The sequence below is a fragment of the Prorops nasuta genome, unplaced genomic scaffold (assembly GCF_024137725.1).
Source record: "Prorops nasuta isolate Cenicafe-Biocafe unplaced genomic scaffold, Cenicafe_Pnas_1.2 PNAS00004, whole genome shotgun sequence".
Classification (NCBI taxonomy): Eukaryota; Metazoa; Arthropoda; class Insecta; order Hymenoptera; family Bethylidae; genus Prorops; species Prorops nasuta.
Genome location: NW_027116801.1, coordinates 686557 through 700000, shown reverse-complemented (window position 1 = coordinate 700000; position 13444 = coordinate 686557). Strand labels below are relative to the sequence as shown.

Sequence of the window (13444 nt, the reverse complement as noted above, 5' to 3'; positions counted from 1 at the left end):
GTGCGGTAAAGTGATCGTTTATAAATTACGCAAATTATTACGAAATTAGAAAAAATGTTCTATGCAACTTGATCATAAAGCAACTTTTTCTCAGTTGTAGGTATAGCCACACTCGCTCTTGACCCGTGTGTCAAACTATCCTACTCGTACGATAAAGTACTGATTTACACCTTTGTTGTTTGCATAACAATTTGTTATAAGACATTTTTGAGTGCAAGTCGAATATCGCTTGAAAAAAAGCCTTGTACAAAAAATTCATATCTTCTGTACTTACGAAATTAAACAGAATTTTATATTCATGCCCTGGAACGTTTCAACAGACGGACCCTGTATATACAGGGATCGTCACTTGAAAACGTCTCAGCAATATAGATAGAAAGAGACATGTATCTCCGTAACTTTAAGTGATATTAAAATTTTACACACGACCTTTTCTCTCTCGAAACATCTTATTATCTCCATTCAGAATAGTTTTATGCAAAATTTTGATAACTATAATAGTTCCGGAGATTTACGTCTGCTTGCATTTATTCTCTGGGGCACTGTAACGGACGGACCCTGTATATACAGGATCCGTAACTGAAAAACGCTACAGCAGCATAGATGGAAAGAGACATGCATCTCCATAACTATATAACAGATGATAAAATGTAGCACAGGATTGCTTCGAAACGTCTTGTTATTTGCATTCAGAAAGATCTTATGCAAAATTTTAATAACTGTAATAGGTGAAGAGTTATACGTCTTTTCTTACATTTTTGCTTTGAGTTTTTTGTTATCTGGTAGACTTAATTGTATATAAACCATTAGGGAGGGGGCTGGATCTCATCGCTACATCTAATTACATTAAAATCAACCTCCTAACTTTTTGCATAAAAAATATAACCACACAAGCTCTTATCAGACAGACTGTAAATCAGCAAACATGCATAATGCACTACATACTAATATTTGCCAATCGCTAGTGCCATACTGTTCAATTTCAAAAATAATTAATATCATTCTTGGATGTGTCGTAGAAATAAGGCGTTCGCTATTTAAATCGAAGGTGGGAATTATCGTCGATAAATATATTAAACCATCTTTTCCAATGATTCTCTCTCTCTCTCATTGGAAACAGTACGAATTGAAGGAATAAATTTGATTTCAATCTGACCGTACGTTAAATATCATTTTACCCGCAGCCTTACGATCATTTCCTATTTACGGAATAATCCAATTATTCGTTTATTTCTTAAAGTATATGTATATAATATATAGTGTAACGTAAGAGAGACGACTAAAAGAAAGAAAAAAAAAGAATAAATAAAAAGCCAATGGAGATAATAATTTAACGCGAGTCGTATAGACATAAAAGTTGCGGGTCGAGTCCTTATGGGCAAATGGACAAGGACGATGAAATAAGGGGAAAGGATGAACGTAGAAAAGTACTGGTATAATTTTGATACGGTGATCGCGACCATCGCCATCTGCTTGTGTCAGCAGTGTTCCTAATCTTTTCTAAGCACCTTTAACCCAATTGAATTAGAACGCCGTGCATACCCGCATTATACCACGAGCTGTTAGTTGGAATAGTTGCGCGCATTTCTCATTTCAAAGAATCACATACAAATATACTTGGATATATATTTATATATACAGGGTGTGTAAAGAGTAGGACGAGAAAAATTAGAAAAATTTGGTGATCAGCTAATTTGGCACGATTTTACAAAGAAATTTCAGAACATAGCAATAGCAGTCGATCTTTATAGATGGTACGGGGTTGATTGGAGGGTTGGGATTGGATTGGTATTCGTTTGAGAGATCAATGAAAAATTATTTTGCTTCGGCAGAGCTCCTCCAGCGAAAGCCTCGTCGTGACACAGGCGATCCTATAAGAAAGGAACAGGAAGCAGACACAGCACTGGTATACGTATGATTATGGTAACGTGCAGCAGTCAGAAGGAAGAAACGGTGCGATGCTAGTTGAAGCTGAATTATACGGGCTGTCGCTGAAGCTGACGCTGGCCGGGGGCTAATGCACGTCACATGACACTTTTCTAAGGTATCGCTCTCGAGATTCTAGTGTGGAAGAACTTGAATACTGGCAGGATGCAGTCATCGGTGGATAATGAAAATTTGTATCAAGATGAAGCTGGTCCCAAAGATACCGAAGCTGATGACGTGAGTAGATACATGATAATCATTAACTCTCTTACTCGTAATCAACGTAATGTCAATTAATTAGATTTTAAACGTTGGATAACGTAATGATGGGTAATCATCGCGCTACGTATTTTATTCGTACGTACGCAGCATCCTACTTTGTCCAAGTTTTATTTATCGATTCATTAATCTTTACGTGTTTTCTCTGTTGTCAACTGTAGGAGGGATTCGATCTGGACGATCTTTTACCTATCGTAGGCGAGTTTGGTCGCTACCAACGAAAATTACTCTGGTTGGTCTGTCTACCCGCTTGCTTGCCCTGTGGATTTTGTGCCTTCAACCAATTGTTCATGGCAGACACTCCTCATCATTGGTGCAAGGTTCCAGGTTTAGAGGACATGGATCCGGCACGAAGGAGAAGACTGGCGATACCCACTGAACAGGTTTTTCTTTTTTTTTCATTTAATCATAGTTGATTTTTTTTACGTGTTTCATTGACACACAGTTTTGTTTTATTAATTATTTTTCTTTTATCTTGAAATTAGGGTGACAACGAAACGTACAGTCAATGCACACGATACAACGTTAATTGGACGTCGGAGCTAGTCACGAGCCTTTATACAGGAGACAATCTGTCCTTGCCTTATCCAGACTCCTCGTGGCCTACGATACCCTGCGATCATGGCTGGGAGTATAATACAACAGACGTAATATCGTCCATCGTTATGGACGTTAGTACCTGGCAATCATTTTACGCATTGTACAATTGAATTAAACTCGACTAAAGGCGATTACGAGTAGCTCGTCGGGGTTTATTATTTCAGTTCGATCTGGTTTGCGATCGTGGTATTTATCCCACTATTGGATTGGTTGCTCTAAACACTGGTGGACCAATTGGAGTTTACCTATTCGGTACATTAAACGATAGGTAATTATTGTTAAATAAACGTATCTGTTAATTAAAATGATAAAATATTTTATCCTGTGATATTTCTGACACTTAGGATCGGTCGACGACTGTCCTTCTTTACGTGCTTGGCGACTCTTATAGCTGGTGGTTTTCTCACGTCAATAGCGAACAATTTTTGGACCTGGGCTTGCTGCAGAGTCGTCGTGGGACTGACGATACCTGCGATTTATCAGATACCATTCATCATATGTAAGCGCAGCCTTGAAATTATAGCTGCTTCTTAATAGCAAACACATGGTCCCATTTTTGTTGTAGCTCTGGAGCTAGTTGGGCCCAATTACCGATCCTTTGTCACAGTTATGACGTGTAGTTTTTACACAATGGGTCTGTGTATGCTGGCGGGAGTTACTTATTTCGTTAGAGATTGGAGAACTCTAGCAGTGACCACGAGTGGACCCTTCTTGTTATACTTTCTCTATTGGTGGTGAGAATATTTTTATTGCAGAAATCTAATGTCCAGTAGTATAATTTGATGGGGATAAAGAAAAGAACATTTGCAGGTTTTTGCCAGAATCACCTCGATGGCTTTTGGCCAAGGGTCGTTTAGGAGAAGCCAATGATATTTTAGAAACACTAGCTAAGGTCAATGGAAAAGAGCTCCCGACTTCTTTTACTCAAAAATTACGCCAACGCATGATGATGTCCAGATCGAAAAGCGAGGAGGAACGTTTGCGCAGCGGGCCTGGAGTCTTGTCTTTGTTTAAAACACCCAATATGCGTCTCAAGACTTGTCTCATTACCTTAAATTGGTATTAATTCTCCCTTCTCTCTCTTTCATTGTTTTATACAGCTAGCCGATTACTGCATATGAAATTGTTTAGGTTTGCCAATAACATGGTTTACGTTGGTCTATCGTATTATGGACCAGCTCTTGGAAACGAAGAGCATTTAAGTTTTTTCTTCTCATCGTTGGCTGAAATCCCAAGCTACATGGCCTGTTGGGTTGTAATGGACAGATGGGGAAGACGATGGCCACTTTGCCTATGCATGGTGGTAGCTGGCATCTCATGTATCGCAACCGTCCTTTTGTCCCCTGGCAAGTACACCATTAGCTTGTCATTCATTTATTTATAAAAACACTATGTACTCGAAATCGAACCATTTTTTCAGACGCTGTAACGACGACACTGATTCTATTTTTGCTCTCGAAATCAGCCATATCAGCATCTTTCCTAATCATATACCCTTTTGCCGGAGAACTTTATCCTACGCAATTGCGCGGGATAGCGATCGGCTTCTCAGCCTACATCAGCGGTCTTGGACTCATTATAATTCCGTTCGTTACATATTTAGTGAGTACAATTTTATTTGGGTCGTATTTATGGGATATTAAATCGATTGATATGAGCAAGTGCACAATTGGTGTAATTCATGTTTATTTTGTAGGGTAAGGAAAATCTTGTGCTGCCACTCGTGATCTTGGGTGCTGTTTCTGTAATCGGTGGATTGTCGGGTTTACGATTACCGGAAACATTACACCATCGATTACCACAAACCGTAGAAGAAGGAGAGCTTTTTGGTAAAGACTGGTCGTGCGCTGATTGTTTTCGTTGCCCAGACAAACCGTCTTCCGCTTCCGCCTCCTACGAGGATTTGTCGGCTCCTGAGAATGTTGAGCTTCATGAGGTACCGGTGGCTCAGTCAAGGTTATCCGAGGAATATCCTCGGCCCACCAATGCCAGCGTTCGCCGCCTAGCTCGACAATCCAGCGTCATGGAAACCCAACGGGACTCGGACGGCTCCATCAAGATGACTTACTGGTTCTGAATCGTCCATCTCTTGATTTTAACTCAATTCGCAATTACTCTCTTTCACAAACGTAATAAATCTACTTGAGTGGACGATGTGCAGGCATTTCTTTCTTACACCCAACTTTTACGTGGTACAAAGAAGATGAAGAAAAGAAATACACTGAATTCGTGTCAAAAGAAATGCGTTTAATGACGTAGTGACTGTAACAGTTTATTTGCATATTAGTTAATTAATATATAGAAACATGAAGATAAAGAACATATGGTTTTGTTAAAGACTTCGTTTGCAGGAGATTGAAAAAATTGAAAATTTAACAAGTTTTAATCGTAATTCATATATATATAAAATGGTCGTTATCGATCTAAAGTAGCTTATCAATAGAGGCGAAGAGTCGATGTCCTCTTGGTAAGCATAAACAGCTCTTTCTTGTACCGCGCATTCCTGCGCCTATAATCGGGTTGTTCTGTTGTAGCAGCTGTAAGAAGGGGGATCGCTTTAAAATTTTCGATGCAGTCATTTGCCTTATGGTTCGATGCTTCCAAATTGAAGTTACCTCTCTAGAAGCCTTCGTTTGAGGTCTGGCGGATATGCGACATAGATGTAATGATCCGGCATATCCTCTCCACTGGTGTTTGCTAATTCTTCACCATACTCGCCTTTGCGTCTCTCGTCCAACCTGCCTTCGGCGCGCATAGCGCCTGAATCGTGTAAAGGGGATGATGCGCCAACATCTCTACCAGTGCGATCTAATTTGCCCGACCTTGTCGATCCATCGTATCTGTCCTCGTCTGGTGAACTGCGCGATACAAACACTATAAATATTATGATCCTTGCTGAAATCTAAACCGATTAAAATATAGATATCGTCTCTTACTTGAAAAGAACCCAAATGACGTAGTAACAAGCGTAAACAGATGTAAACAAGATAATCAGGAATATTGTTAACAAATACCAGGATGCGTGACGCTGCTGTCTCTTCGTGTCCTCCCAATATCTGTCGCAGCTCAAGTACCAGCATATGGCACGGTTAAGTTCGCCTGAAAGAATCGTGAGAAGAGTGTGGAAAGACGAAGAGAAAATAGTGTTTCGTTCTTATAATTTATAGCAATTGGTACCTTCGATCTCTTGAAAGTCTCTCAAGGATAAATTTGTGAGGAGTCCTGCAATGCAGTCTCGTACCAGTACCTATGTATAAAATTACAAATTTTTTATAATTAAATCCATGTGTTACATCTAGTAGTAGAACAGCTGTGCAAGTTTATTACTAACTTCGCATTGTACTTTTAATTTTTGCAATTCTTCGGGTTTGCAATTGGATTTGAGCTTTCTCAGATGCATTCTTTTGCGGCGTTGCTTCTTGTCCACGGCTGGAAGAGCCGCTTCGACTAAATTTTCTTCCTTCTCGTCTTCGTCCTCCAACGTTTCGTGCTTCTTTGATTGTTTTTGATGCTGCTTCCTGCTGTTATTCCCCCTCGTTTCTCCCCTCTCGTTTTCTTCTTCCTCGTCCGCTTCTATTTCTTCCTCGTCTGCTTCTGTTTCTTCCTCTTCATCCTCCTCTTCCTCCTCTTCCTCCTCTTCATCCTCGTCTTCGCAAGGGTTGCTTTTATTATCCGGTCCAACAACCTCGCGATTGTACAAAGTTTCGGGTAATCCACGATGATCCTCGTGAATACCACGATTAGTATCCTCGCGACAATATTGGTGTAGATTGGAAATAGCACTTCCATCACCTATCGCGCAAGATTTCTCACGATATGCTCTCGACCTGGAACAGTGATTTTTCTCTTCAAATTAATAGTGATAAGATGTGGTATTCACTATACTAGCTAGTTATTTTTTAAATCTAAAATAAACAATATCTTGCTTTATAATTAAATAATTTATGATGAAATATCGAATAATTGCTAAATTACAAAGTAAAAAAAAAAATATTTCACTTTTCTATTTGCATCAGATGCCATTTTATCATCTGTTCTATCATGCTTTTACTCGTCATTAAAAAGAAAAATGAACGAAAGATATAAATTGCTTAATAAAAAAACAATTCAACAAGAAGCATGACTAAATACCTGTGATAAAATGACCTCCGATGCAAATATAAAAGTAAAATATTTTCTTTCGTATTGCGATTCAGCCATAATTCGATATTTCAGCATAAATTATTTTGTAAAGCAGGATTTCGTTTATTTCAAATTTAAAGCATGTCTGACTAATACAGTCAGTATCTATTTTACTACTGCCTTAACGTGATTCTTTTTGTGTGCTATTTCATCTTGGTTATAATTTTGTTCGTTACCTGGCCATATCCCTTGCCTCACACGGCGTTGATTGTGGCATTCGCCGCTCCGTACTTTCCTTCCAAACTTGAATGTCGGTATTGAGATGCTCGGCATCGTCATCGCTCGAGCTGCCAAAGTCCCGATTTCCCAGAACATCGCACCTCATGACGTCACAGTAATCCGCAAGACAAACGGCATCTTCAGCCTGTGAAATAAAAGTACCATAGTAATGGACTACCATCAAACTACAAATACTCCTTTTCACTTTGTACACAGTATCAAATATACATGCTGTTTTTTTTATAAATAACCCCGGCCCAGCCATATGGAAAATGGATCCCGATCTAATTGGTTAAAACACCATAGAATATTGTATATCATAACTTTTTCATTAAAAGCATCAATACGCAAAAACTCTTAAAACTATATTGTTTTGAGATATCAGATGTTAAATATAGTAAAATGTGATTATTGAGAATATTCTATTTTACAGTATATATGGTTTTAATTCTTAAGGAATATAAGTGTGTGTATATATTTATGATCGGTGCAGCGTCGACATCAGCATCACTCAATGTACCATGACCGGTTTTCGCGATGACATCAGAGCTAAGCAATATCTCCCTCGAGTATGCTACTCAAATTAAACATTGCTACGTGCTTTTAAGAGCATCTGTGTAGCATGTTGAGAAGAGCCCTTAGCTTGGTCAGGTGACACTATCAGTACCAGTCATTATACATTGGACGATGCTGTGCTGATGCGGCATGCACTGATTCTAAGAAGATTTACATACACATACACATGCTATCCTCAAATAAGACCCTACAAAATTAATGACGTGATTATTCTAAAATAGAACATCATCGATATCCTCATTTTTGCCATGCTTTAATTTTCATAATTCCAAATCAGATGGTTTCGGAATGTTTGCATATTGACATTCTTAATTAGGAACTTGTGTGATGCAAAATATACTACAGGTACAGCTAATTTGATCGGAATCCATTTTCCATATAGTTGGACCTGGGTCCTTTGTGTAATTATAACCAATTGCAAAATTTGCTCGGATAAAGAATATAAAACTGTTGAGCAATAATTACGTGTCATATGATTATACAAATTGAAAGTGGAAACGACACATTTCATAATGTGCACAAAGTGAGGCTACGATTATTTGTATTTAAATAAAACAGATAAATTTGCAGTGAATACGCGAATGTAGAGGAAACCGCGCGCGCGCGCGTGGGGCTAATGTTACAGGGTAAAAGATAACAGCTGTTTTTTTGTTGTATATTATCCTGTTAAGAATAGAGAAGTGGCATCTACAATTTCTCCTATTTTTAATATTTAACACCTAGATATTCATTGTCAGTCTATGTATTGGTGAAATTACAATTTTCTTTCTGACCTTTTTCAGTAATTGTATCACTTTACACTTTTTTCAATTATTGGCACAAACATTTGTTTTTCAATTTGTAAATGTTAAATTATTTCAAAATATCATAAACGTCACTTACGACTTCTATTCTTAACACTATAGTCTTAGTGGATGAACGTTGATAAAGCGATTAAACGGGTAAAGTGTTAACGAAAATTATTGCAAACGTTTATGTCTATTCCCATTTCTCTATGGTAAAGTCCTTTAATATATTTTTAAGCTGTTATTTCTAACCCACTCTTATATAAAATCTAGCCCTATACACACTGCACAAGCTGCCCTACTACGTTTTGCAGGATAAAACATTTCAACCGTGTTAACATTGTTCTTGTGTCTGTTATCGAAATGAGCTTCCAGGTGCTTTTCTGCATAAAAAGATTTTCCGCAAAGGCCACAGGTCCATTGAGATGGTCTGTGCTGCTGCTTCGCCTTTTGCTGAGGCCGAAAAATATCTCGACTCTCGTGGAACGGACATTCCAACGGTAATTCTACGTGATACTTTTTCAATATAGGAATCCATCTCTGAAAAGCAAAGTGCATCGATCCATAAGTCTGTATATATATATATATTATTTTATCATTCATCTTATTCTTACCTTTTGTACTATCCTCCTTACTACAGAGGCTCGCTCGCGTGGGCATGATATTTTAAATACACTCGGTCCTGGCCAAGGAATTACGGATAAGAACAGCACTGCTAAGATCTACGCAATTTTATTACAATTAAATGACAATAATTAATCTCTCCCTCACGCGAGCATAGAAATATATAAATCCTTGTATTTTTATAATTTTAGTTGTTAATGACAATTGGTTAAATATTGTTAAACAATTACCTCGAGATGAAAGGGTTGGGTCTTCATTCATATCCCAATGCTTCCCGTTCAGGATTGGGTTTTGCGCCGAGTTAGTACCTCGCCCTCAAGAAGACAGCTTTCGTTTAAGAAATTACGATTATTTTGCGTATAATTCGAGGATATTCCAGGGGTGAAAAGCAGAACTGGAGGGTGAAAAGGAACATGGCGTCTTGGGCTTTACTCACTGATCCCCTTCTCTATCAGTACCGTACTTTTCCTACTGTGGAGCCCTGTATCTTTATTCGCCACCAGCTTCAGTTTGTATTCATGTACGTTATGCTGCTAGTAGTATAGGTCAACCATTTTTGCCACCCGAGCTGATGTGTTTTTCTACGCGATACGATGCAGAAAAATCAACGAGGACGGAAGGTATAGACTGAAAAGAAGATTTGCGAAATTTCGTTACGGCACTATCTTAGCTCATTAAAATAGCACCAAGTCGGCGTCGATGACGCTGCGTCGACGCACTGAGAGCTTTCAGACCTAAGAACAGCTATAGTACAAGTTTTAACCTTTATCCAACTTGTACATAATTCAGATCATTCGAATCAATTGGATTAAAGAGGAATGTATAGTACTGTATGCATGTTGATAGTGCGTGTGTGTGTGCTTAAAATAAAACTGCATGTATATATAATACATATGATGTATATGAATATAAGAGCTTAAATTCGAATTATTCAATTACAGAATTACTGCGGAATTTACACAAGGGTAATTGAATATCAAATCTTTCTTATTTTCAGCGTCATACAATGTAAAGAATAATGATTTACTCGTCTCTCTCTTTCCTACAGTCGATGCATCGGAGCTGGCCTTTTCATAGTCGATACTGAATATTCGACCTAACACTCCTTATATTTATATGAAACAATAATTTCTATTTTGCAGAAAATATTATGTAAGATTATTGAGGACTTGAACAAAAACTTTATTTGTTTATGTATAAATTATTATTTCTTTTACCACTTTTTTTCTTGGGGGACCCACATAACTTGCCTAAACAGAGAAAATATCGGAATGAAAAATGACTTGCTGGGTCAGGCACTCAATCGCACGAGAAGATTTTTTGACGCTTTAGCGAAAAAAAGATTGAAAGTTTTACGTTCCAATTTAAATTATTGTGTAGTGACACTATATCTAGATGTAATGTAATCGATGGTGCTTTTGGGGAAAAGATTTTTCATTCTACAATAAATCTCTTATTCCTTTATGTTTATTCCAGAGTTTCTTTGAAAGTATGTAAAATATTTATTAGAATGAAATTGTTTTAGTATAATTACAGTCTGAAAGAAAAACCAGAAAAATCTATAATAAATAAAAAATTTATAGGAGAATATAATAACTTTTATTTGTAATAGTTTATATGGGGTTTTAAGGAGTGCAATGGTAAAAATTACAGATTTGCAGTATGAAGACACTGAAGACAGGTTAAATTCTGTTGTGAGAAGTTTAAGAAGGTTCGTGCAGTAAACTGATATCGTAGTAAATAGCCAATTTTGAGATTTTAAAAACTAACAGGTCATTACTGCTTAATACACTTTACAGCGTTCATTAGTCATGCTTCATAAATACATATACAAAGAAAAGTTGAACATTCCCAACATTCTAGACTTTTATAAAATCCAGACGAGGCAACAAAGCAGCTTAAAGATTTCGAAGAAAAAGCTGCGATATGCTTTGCTGAAATAGCATCTTCAAAAGCTTTTCTCCGCCTGAGATTCCATTGATTGTTATTTCTGATGATACCCAGAGGCACTCGAAGGCTCAATAACGTACGTTTCTGGTGATTCCTCGATAAAAGGAAATCAATCGCACAAATTGAGAAATTCTTCTCCACTTTAGGTATTCTTCTCTTGTATATATATAGTATTTAATTACAAAGGAAAGATCACTGCTATAATCGTCACCAGTTAAATCACTGGATGATGATTCATGGCAGCATTATCATTTGCGATTGGTACTAAAGGCATGCCAAAGGAAAAAGGTGTCATGCTATTCGATATTAAATTCAACTCGAATATACACGATAGCACTCTTGGAAACGAATTCTTCAGACCTACAGTAGGTAAGATCGATGAATGTAAATCTATTAAATATTAACATGGTATGGAGGGAAATATGGGACAAAACGAGGTAAAAGGATTGTTTGAAAAAGATGGAATAACTTGAATTATATTGAAATACAGACAAATGTGAATGTTTTTGATAAATGATATATTCTTTATTATATTTATTTTAACGTATTGTTTATTATATGGAAAACATTAATAAGCAATCATAACTCCTTTTTGCTCCATGTTTCCTTTATAGTATGTCTCTATGCAGTATGTCTTCGTTCCTTTTAGATTCATAGCAGGCAGTAAACCAGCAGTCTGGCAACTTTTCGACACCTTTATAGAATAAGTTTCATTGTGTTGATTAGCTTGACAAAGGATTCCGAATTGATAAATATCTCTACCAAAATATCCACATGAAATGTTTGTAAAAGTTGTAGAAGAGTACAATATATCAGGTTTGAATGAGAAATGGAGCAATAAAATTCAGTTTGTTGATTTTCGCAAGCCACTATGTTTCACAGTGCTCCATCAGTTATATTTTTGTTTCGGCGTCGCCTTTATGATACAGAAACACTACTTGGAGAATTTACACATAGTTTCGAGTGGGGCGACTCTCATGTTCGCAACGGATGTTGAGGGACTCTATCGAAAGGAGGAAATTGGTGAGAAAGTACAGTGACATTCTGTCAAAGGTACTGCAATTTTGTCGACGAAGCTCGAACCAACTATTTGATTATTGAAATTCGAGATTACGACTTAATCGAAGCTTCACCGCGCAGTTATTAGCTTTATTTAAAAAATTTAGGGAAGGGATTCTCGGATATTGGAAAGCCGTTTTGCAATAGCGAAGTTGGAATTGTCGATCCAGCGAGGAATCAGCAGATTTGCAGTCCAGACAAAGCTGCAGAGTTATGCATCAGAGGATCTCGCGTGATGAAGGGTTACCCAAAGAACGAGGCTACTACGAGGGAAAAGCATCGGCGCCGAGGTTGCTTGGCTGAGAAGTGGAGATATGCTTTATTCTGAGGAGCAACTAGACTTCTTTGTGCATGGCTGATGGATTAATGGAATGGATCATCAAGGTCAAGAGTTATCAGCTAAGAGAAATCTCTCATTGCAAAATCCTTTCTTTGTCCAATCAATTCTATGAGAATAAAATTTTATCAATTCACGTAGATTCGGCTGAGTTTGAAGCTTTGCCGAGATTGCATTTGGATGTTGAGGAAGCTGATGGAGTTTTTGATGAGAAGAGTGGCAAATTATGGAGGAGTTTGCTTCACCAGATTTAAACGATCGATTGTTTTTACTTAGAAATGTTTTGATATATTCGGAGAACACATTCCCTAAGTTATAGCATCAAATTTGATCCTAAATTACAGTTACAAGTGGTACACGTCAAGCATGTAGCAGGCAGGTAGACCAGTGCGAAAGCGCCTTTTATTCTATTGTTTAGGAGTAGCAAGTTCTGTTCGAGCAGATGTTTTCTTTTGAGAAACCATAGGTTAAAGGGACTCGATCTGTATTGTTACGAGCAGGAGCAGGAGCAGGAGCAGGAGCAGGAGCAGGAGCAGGAGCAAGAGCAAGAGAAAGAGAGAGAGAGAGAGGGAGAGAGAGAGGGACTGGGAAAGTGAAACAAATCAATCGAGTTTCAGACCATTTTCTGTGCATATCTATCTCTTTGTACGCATTTTATATTCTGTTGTTCGTATAATCAATTTGCAATATTGTAAAGGATGGAAAGGCAACTGGGATCATGCTGAAAAGCTGCGTAAACGAAATTTTAAGATACCAGCATGTCGATAGAAATATGTAAAAAAAAGCTGCACGGAAGTACGTCGTCAAGAAAGCTAGTTTTCGCAGAATCAGAAGATGTTATGGTTCACTCAGGGCATGAGCATCGAATTATTCAATATTTGTATAGCCATTTCAGAACTTCTGATTT

The 13444-nt window shown here is 37.6% G+C and overlaps 3 protein-coding genes and 1 long non-coding RNA gene across 8 annotated transcripts in view; 3 read left to right on the top strand and 1 right to left on the bottom strand.

Moving 5' to 3' along the window:
- Positions 1–1177, top strand: part of Fs(2)Ket (Importin subunit beta Fs(2)Ket) — an 11591-nt gene extending 10414 nt beyond the window's left edge. The window contains exon 7 of the mRNA XM_066726451.1: positions 1–1177. This exon is cut by the window's left edge and continues 5566 nt beyond it. The gene's annotated coding sequence lies outside the window, so the exon portion shown is untranslated.
- Positions 1178–1557: 380 nt separating this feature from the next.
- Positions 1558–4959, top strand: CarT (Carcinine transporter). The gene is made up of 11 exons (XM_066726452.1): positions 1558–1754; positions 1833–2163; positions 2367–2588; positions 2691–2876; positions 2970–3073; positions 3150–3304; positions 3371–3539; positions 3616–3864; positions 3937–4151; positions 4226–4407; positions 4502–4959. Exons 2-11 carry the CDS (start codon positions 2092–2094, stop codon positions 4880–4882), a joined length of 1935 nt encoding a protein of 644 aa, XP_066582549.1. The 5' UTR covers positions 1558–1754; positions 1833–2091; the 3' UTR covers positions 4883–4959.
- A 72-nt stretch (positions 4960–5031) lies between these two features.
- Positions 5032–9736, bottom strand: LOC136773076 (uncharacterized). 5 transcript variants are annotated; one of them, XM_066726457.1, is made up of 10 exons: positions 9422–9734; positions 9182–9289; positions 8898–9107; positions 7164–7351; positions 6415–6632; positions 6137–6267; positions 5983–6052; positions 5742–5904; positions 5421–5663; positions 5032–5360 (listed from the first exon to the last, which is right to left on the bottom strand). In XM_066726457.1, the coding sequence occupies exons 1-10, from the start codon at positions 9446–9448 to the stop codon at positions 5315–5317; spliced, it is 1404 nt and encodes a 467-aa protein (XP_066582554.1). In that variant the 5' UTR covers positions 9449–9734; the 3' UTR covers positions 5032–5314. The 5 variants fall into 5 exon arrangements, with proteins under 5 accessions (XP_066582554.1, XP_066582551.1, XP_066582550.1 ...); XM_066726454.1 differs by having other exon boundaries at positions 5032–5342; positions 6137–6632; positions 8853–9107; positions 9422–9736; XM_066726453.1 differs by having other exon boundaries at positions 6137–6632; positions 8853–9107; positions 9422–9735.
- Positions 9737–11158: 1422 nt separating this feature from the next.
- On the top strand, positions 11159–11936 carry LOC136772986 (uncharacterized). Its single transcript, XR_010822536.1, has 3 exons — positions 11159–11217; positions 11288–11510; positions 11791–11936. It is a non-coding gene; the product is annotated as an uncharacterized lncRNA (long non-coding RNA).
- Positions 11937–13444: the final 1508 nt, after the last annotated feature.

Excerpts from the sequence above, each read along its gene's own strand:
- CarT (XM_066726452.1), top strand. The coding sequence starts at position 2,092 with ATGCAGTCATCGGTGGATAATGAAAATTTGTATCAAGATGAAGCTGGT. Across the intron at positions 3,540-3,615 it reads TTATACTTTCTCTATTGGTG|GTTTTTGCCAGAATCACCTC; the intron begins GTGAGAATATTT and ends GAACATTTGCAG. Across the intron at positions 4,152-4,225 it reads AACCGTCCTTTTGTCCCCTG|ACGCTGTAACGACGACACTG; the intron begins GCAAGTACACCA and ends CCATTTTTTCAG.
- LOC136773076 (XM_066726453.1), bottom strand. The coding sequence starts at position 9,448 with ATGAAGACCCAACCCTTTCATCTCGAG. Across the intron at positions 7,352-8,852 it reads GTAGTAGGGCAGCTTGTGCA|GCTGAAGATGCCGTTTGTCT; the intron begins GTGTGTATAGGG and ends TTTATTTCACAG. Across the intron at positions 5,905-5,982 it reads AGACTTTCAAGAGATCGAAG|GCGAACTTAACCGTGCCATA; the intron begins GTACCAATTGCT and ends CGATTCTTTCAG.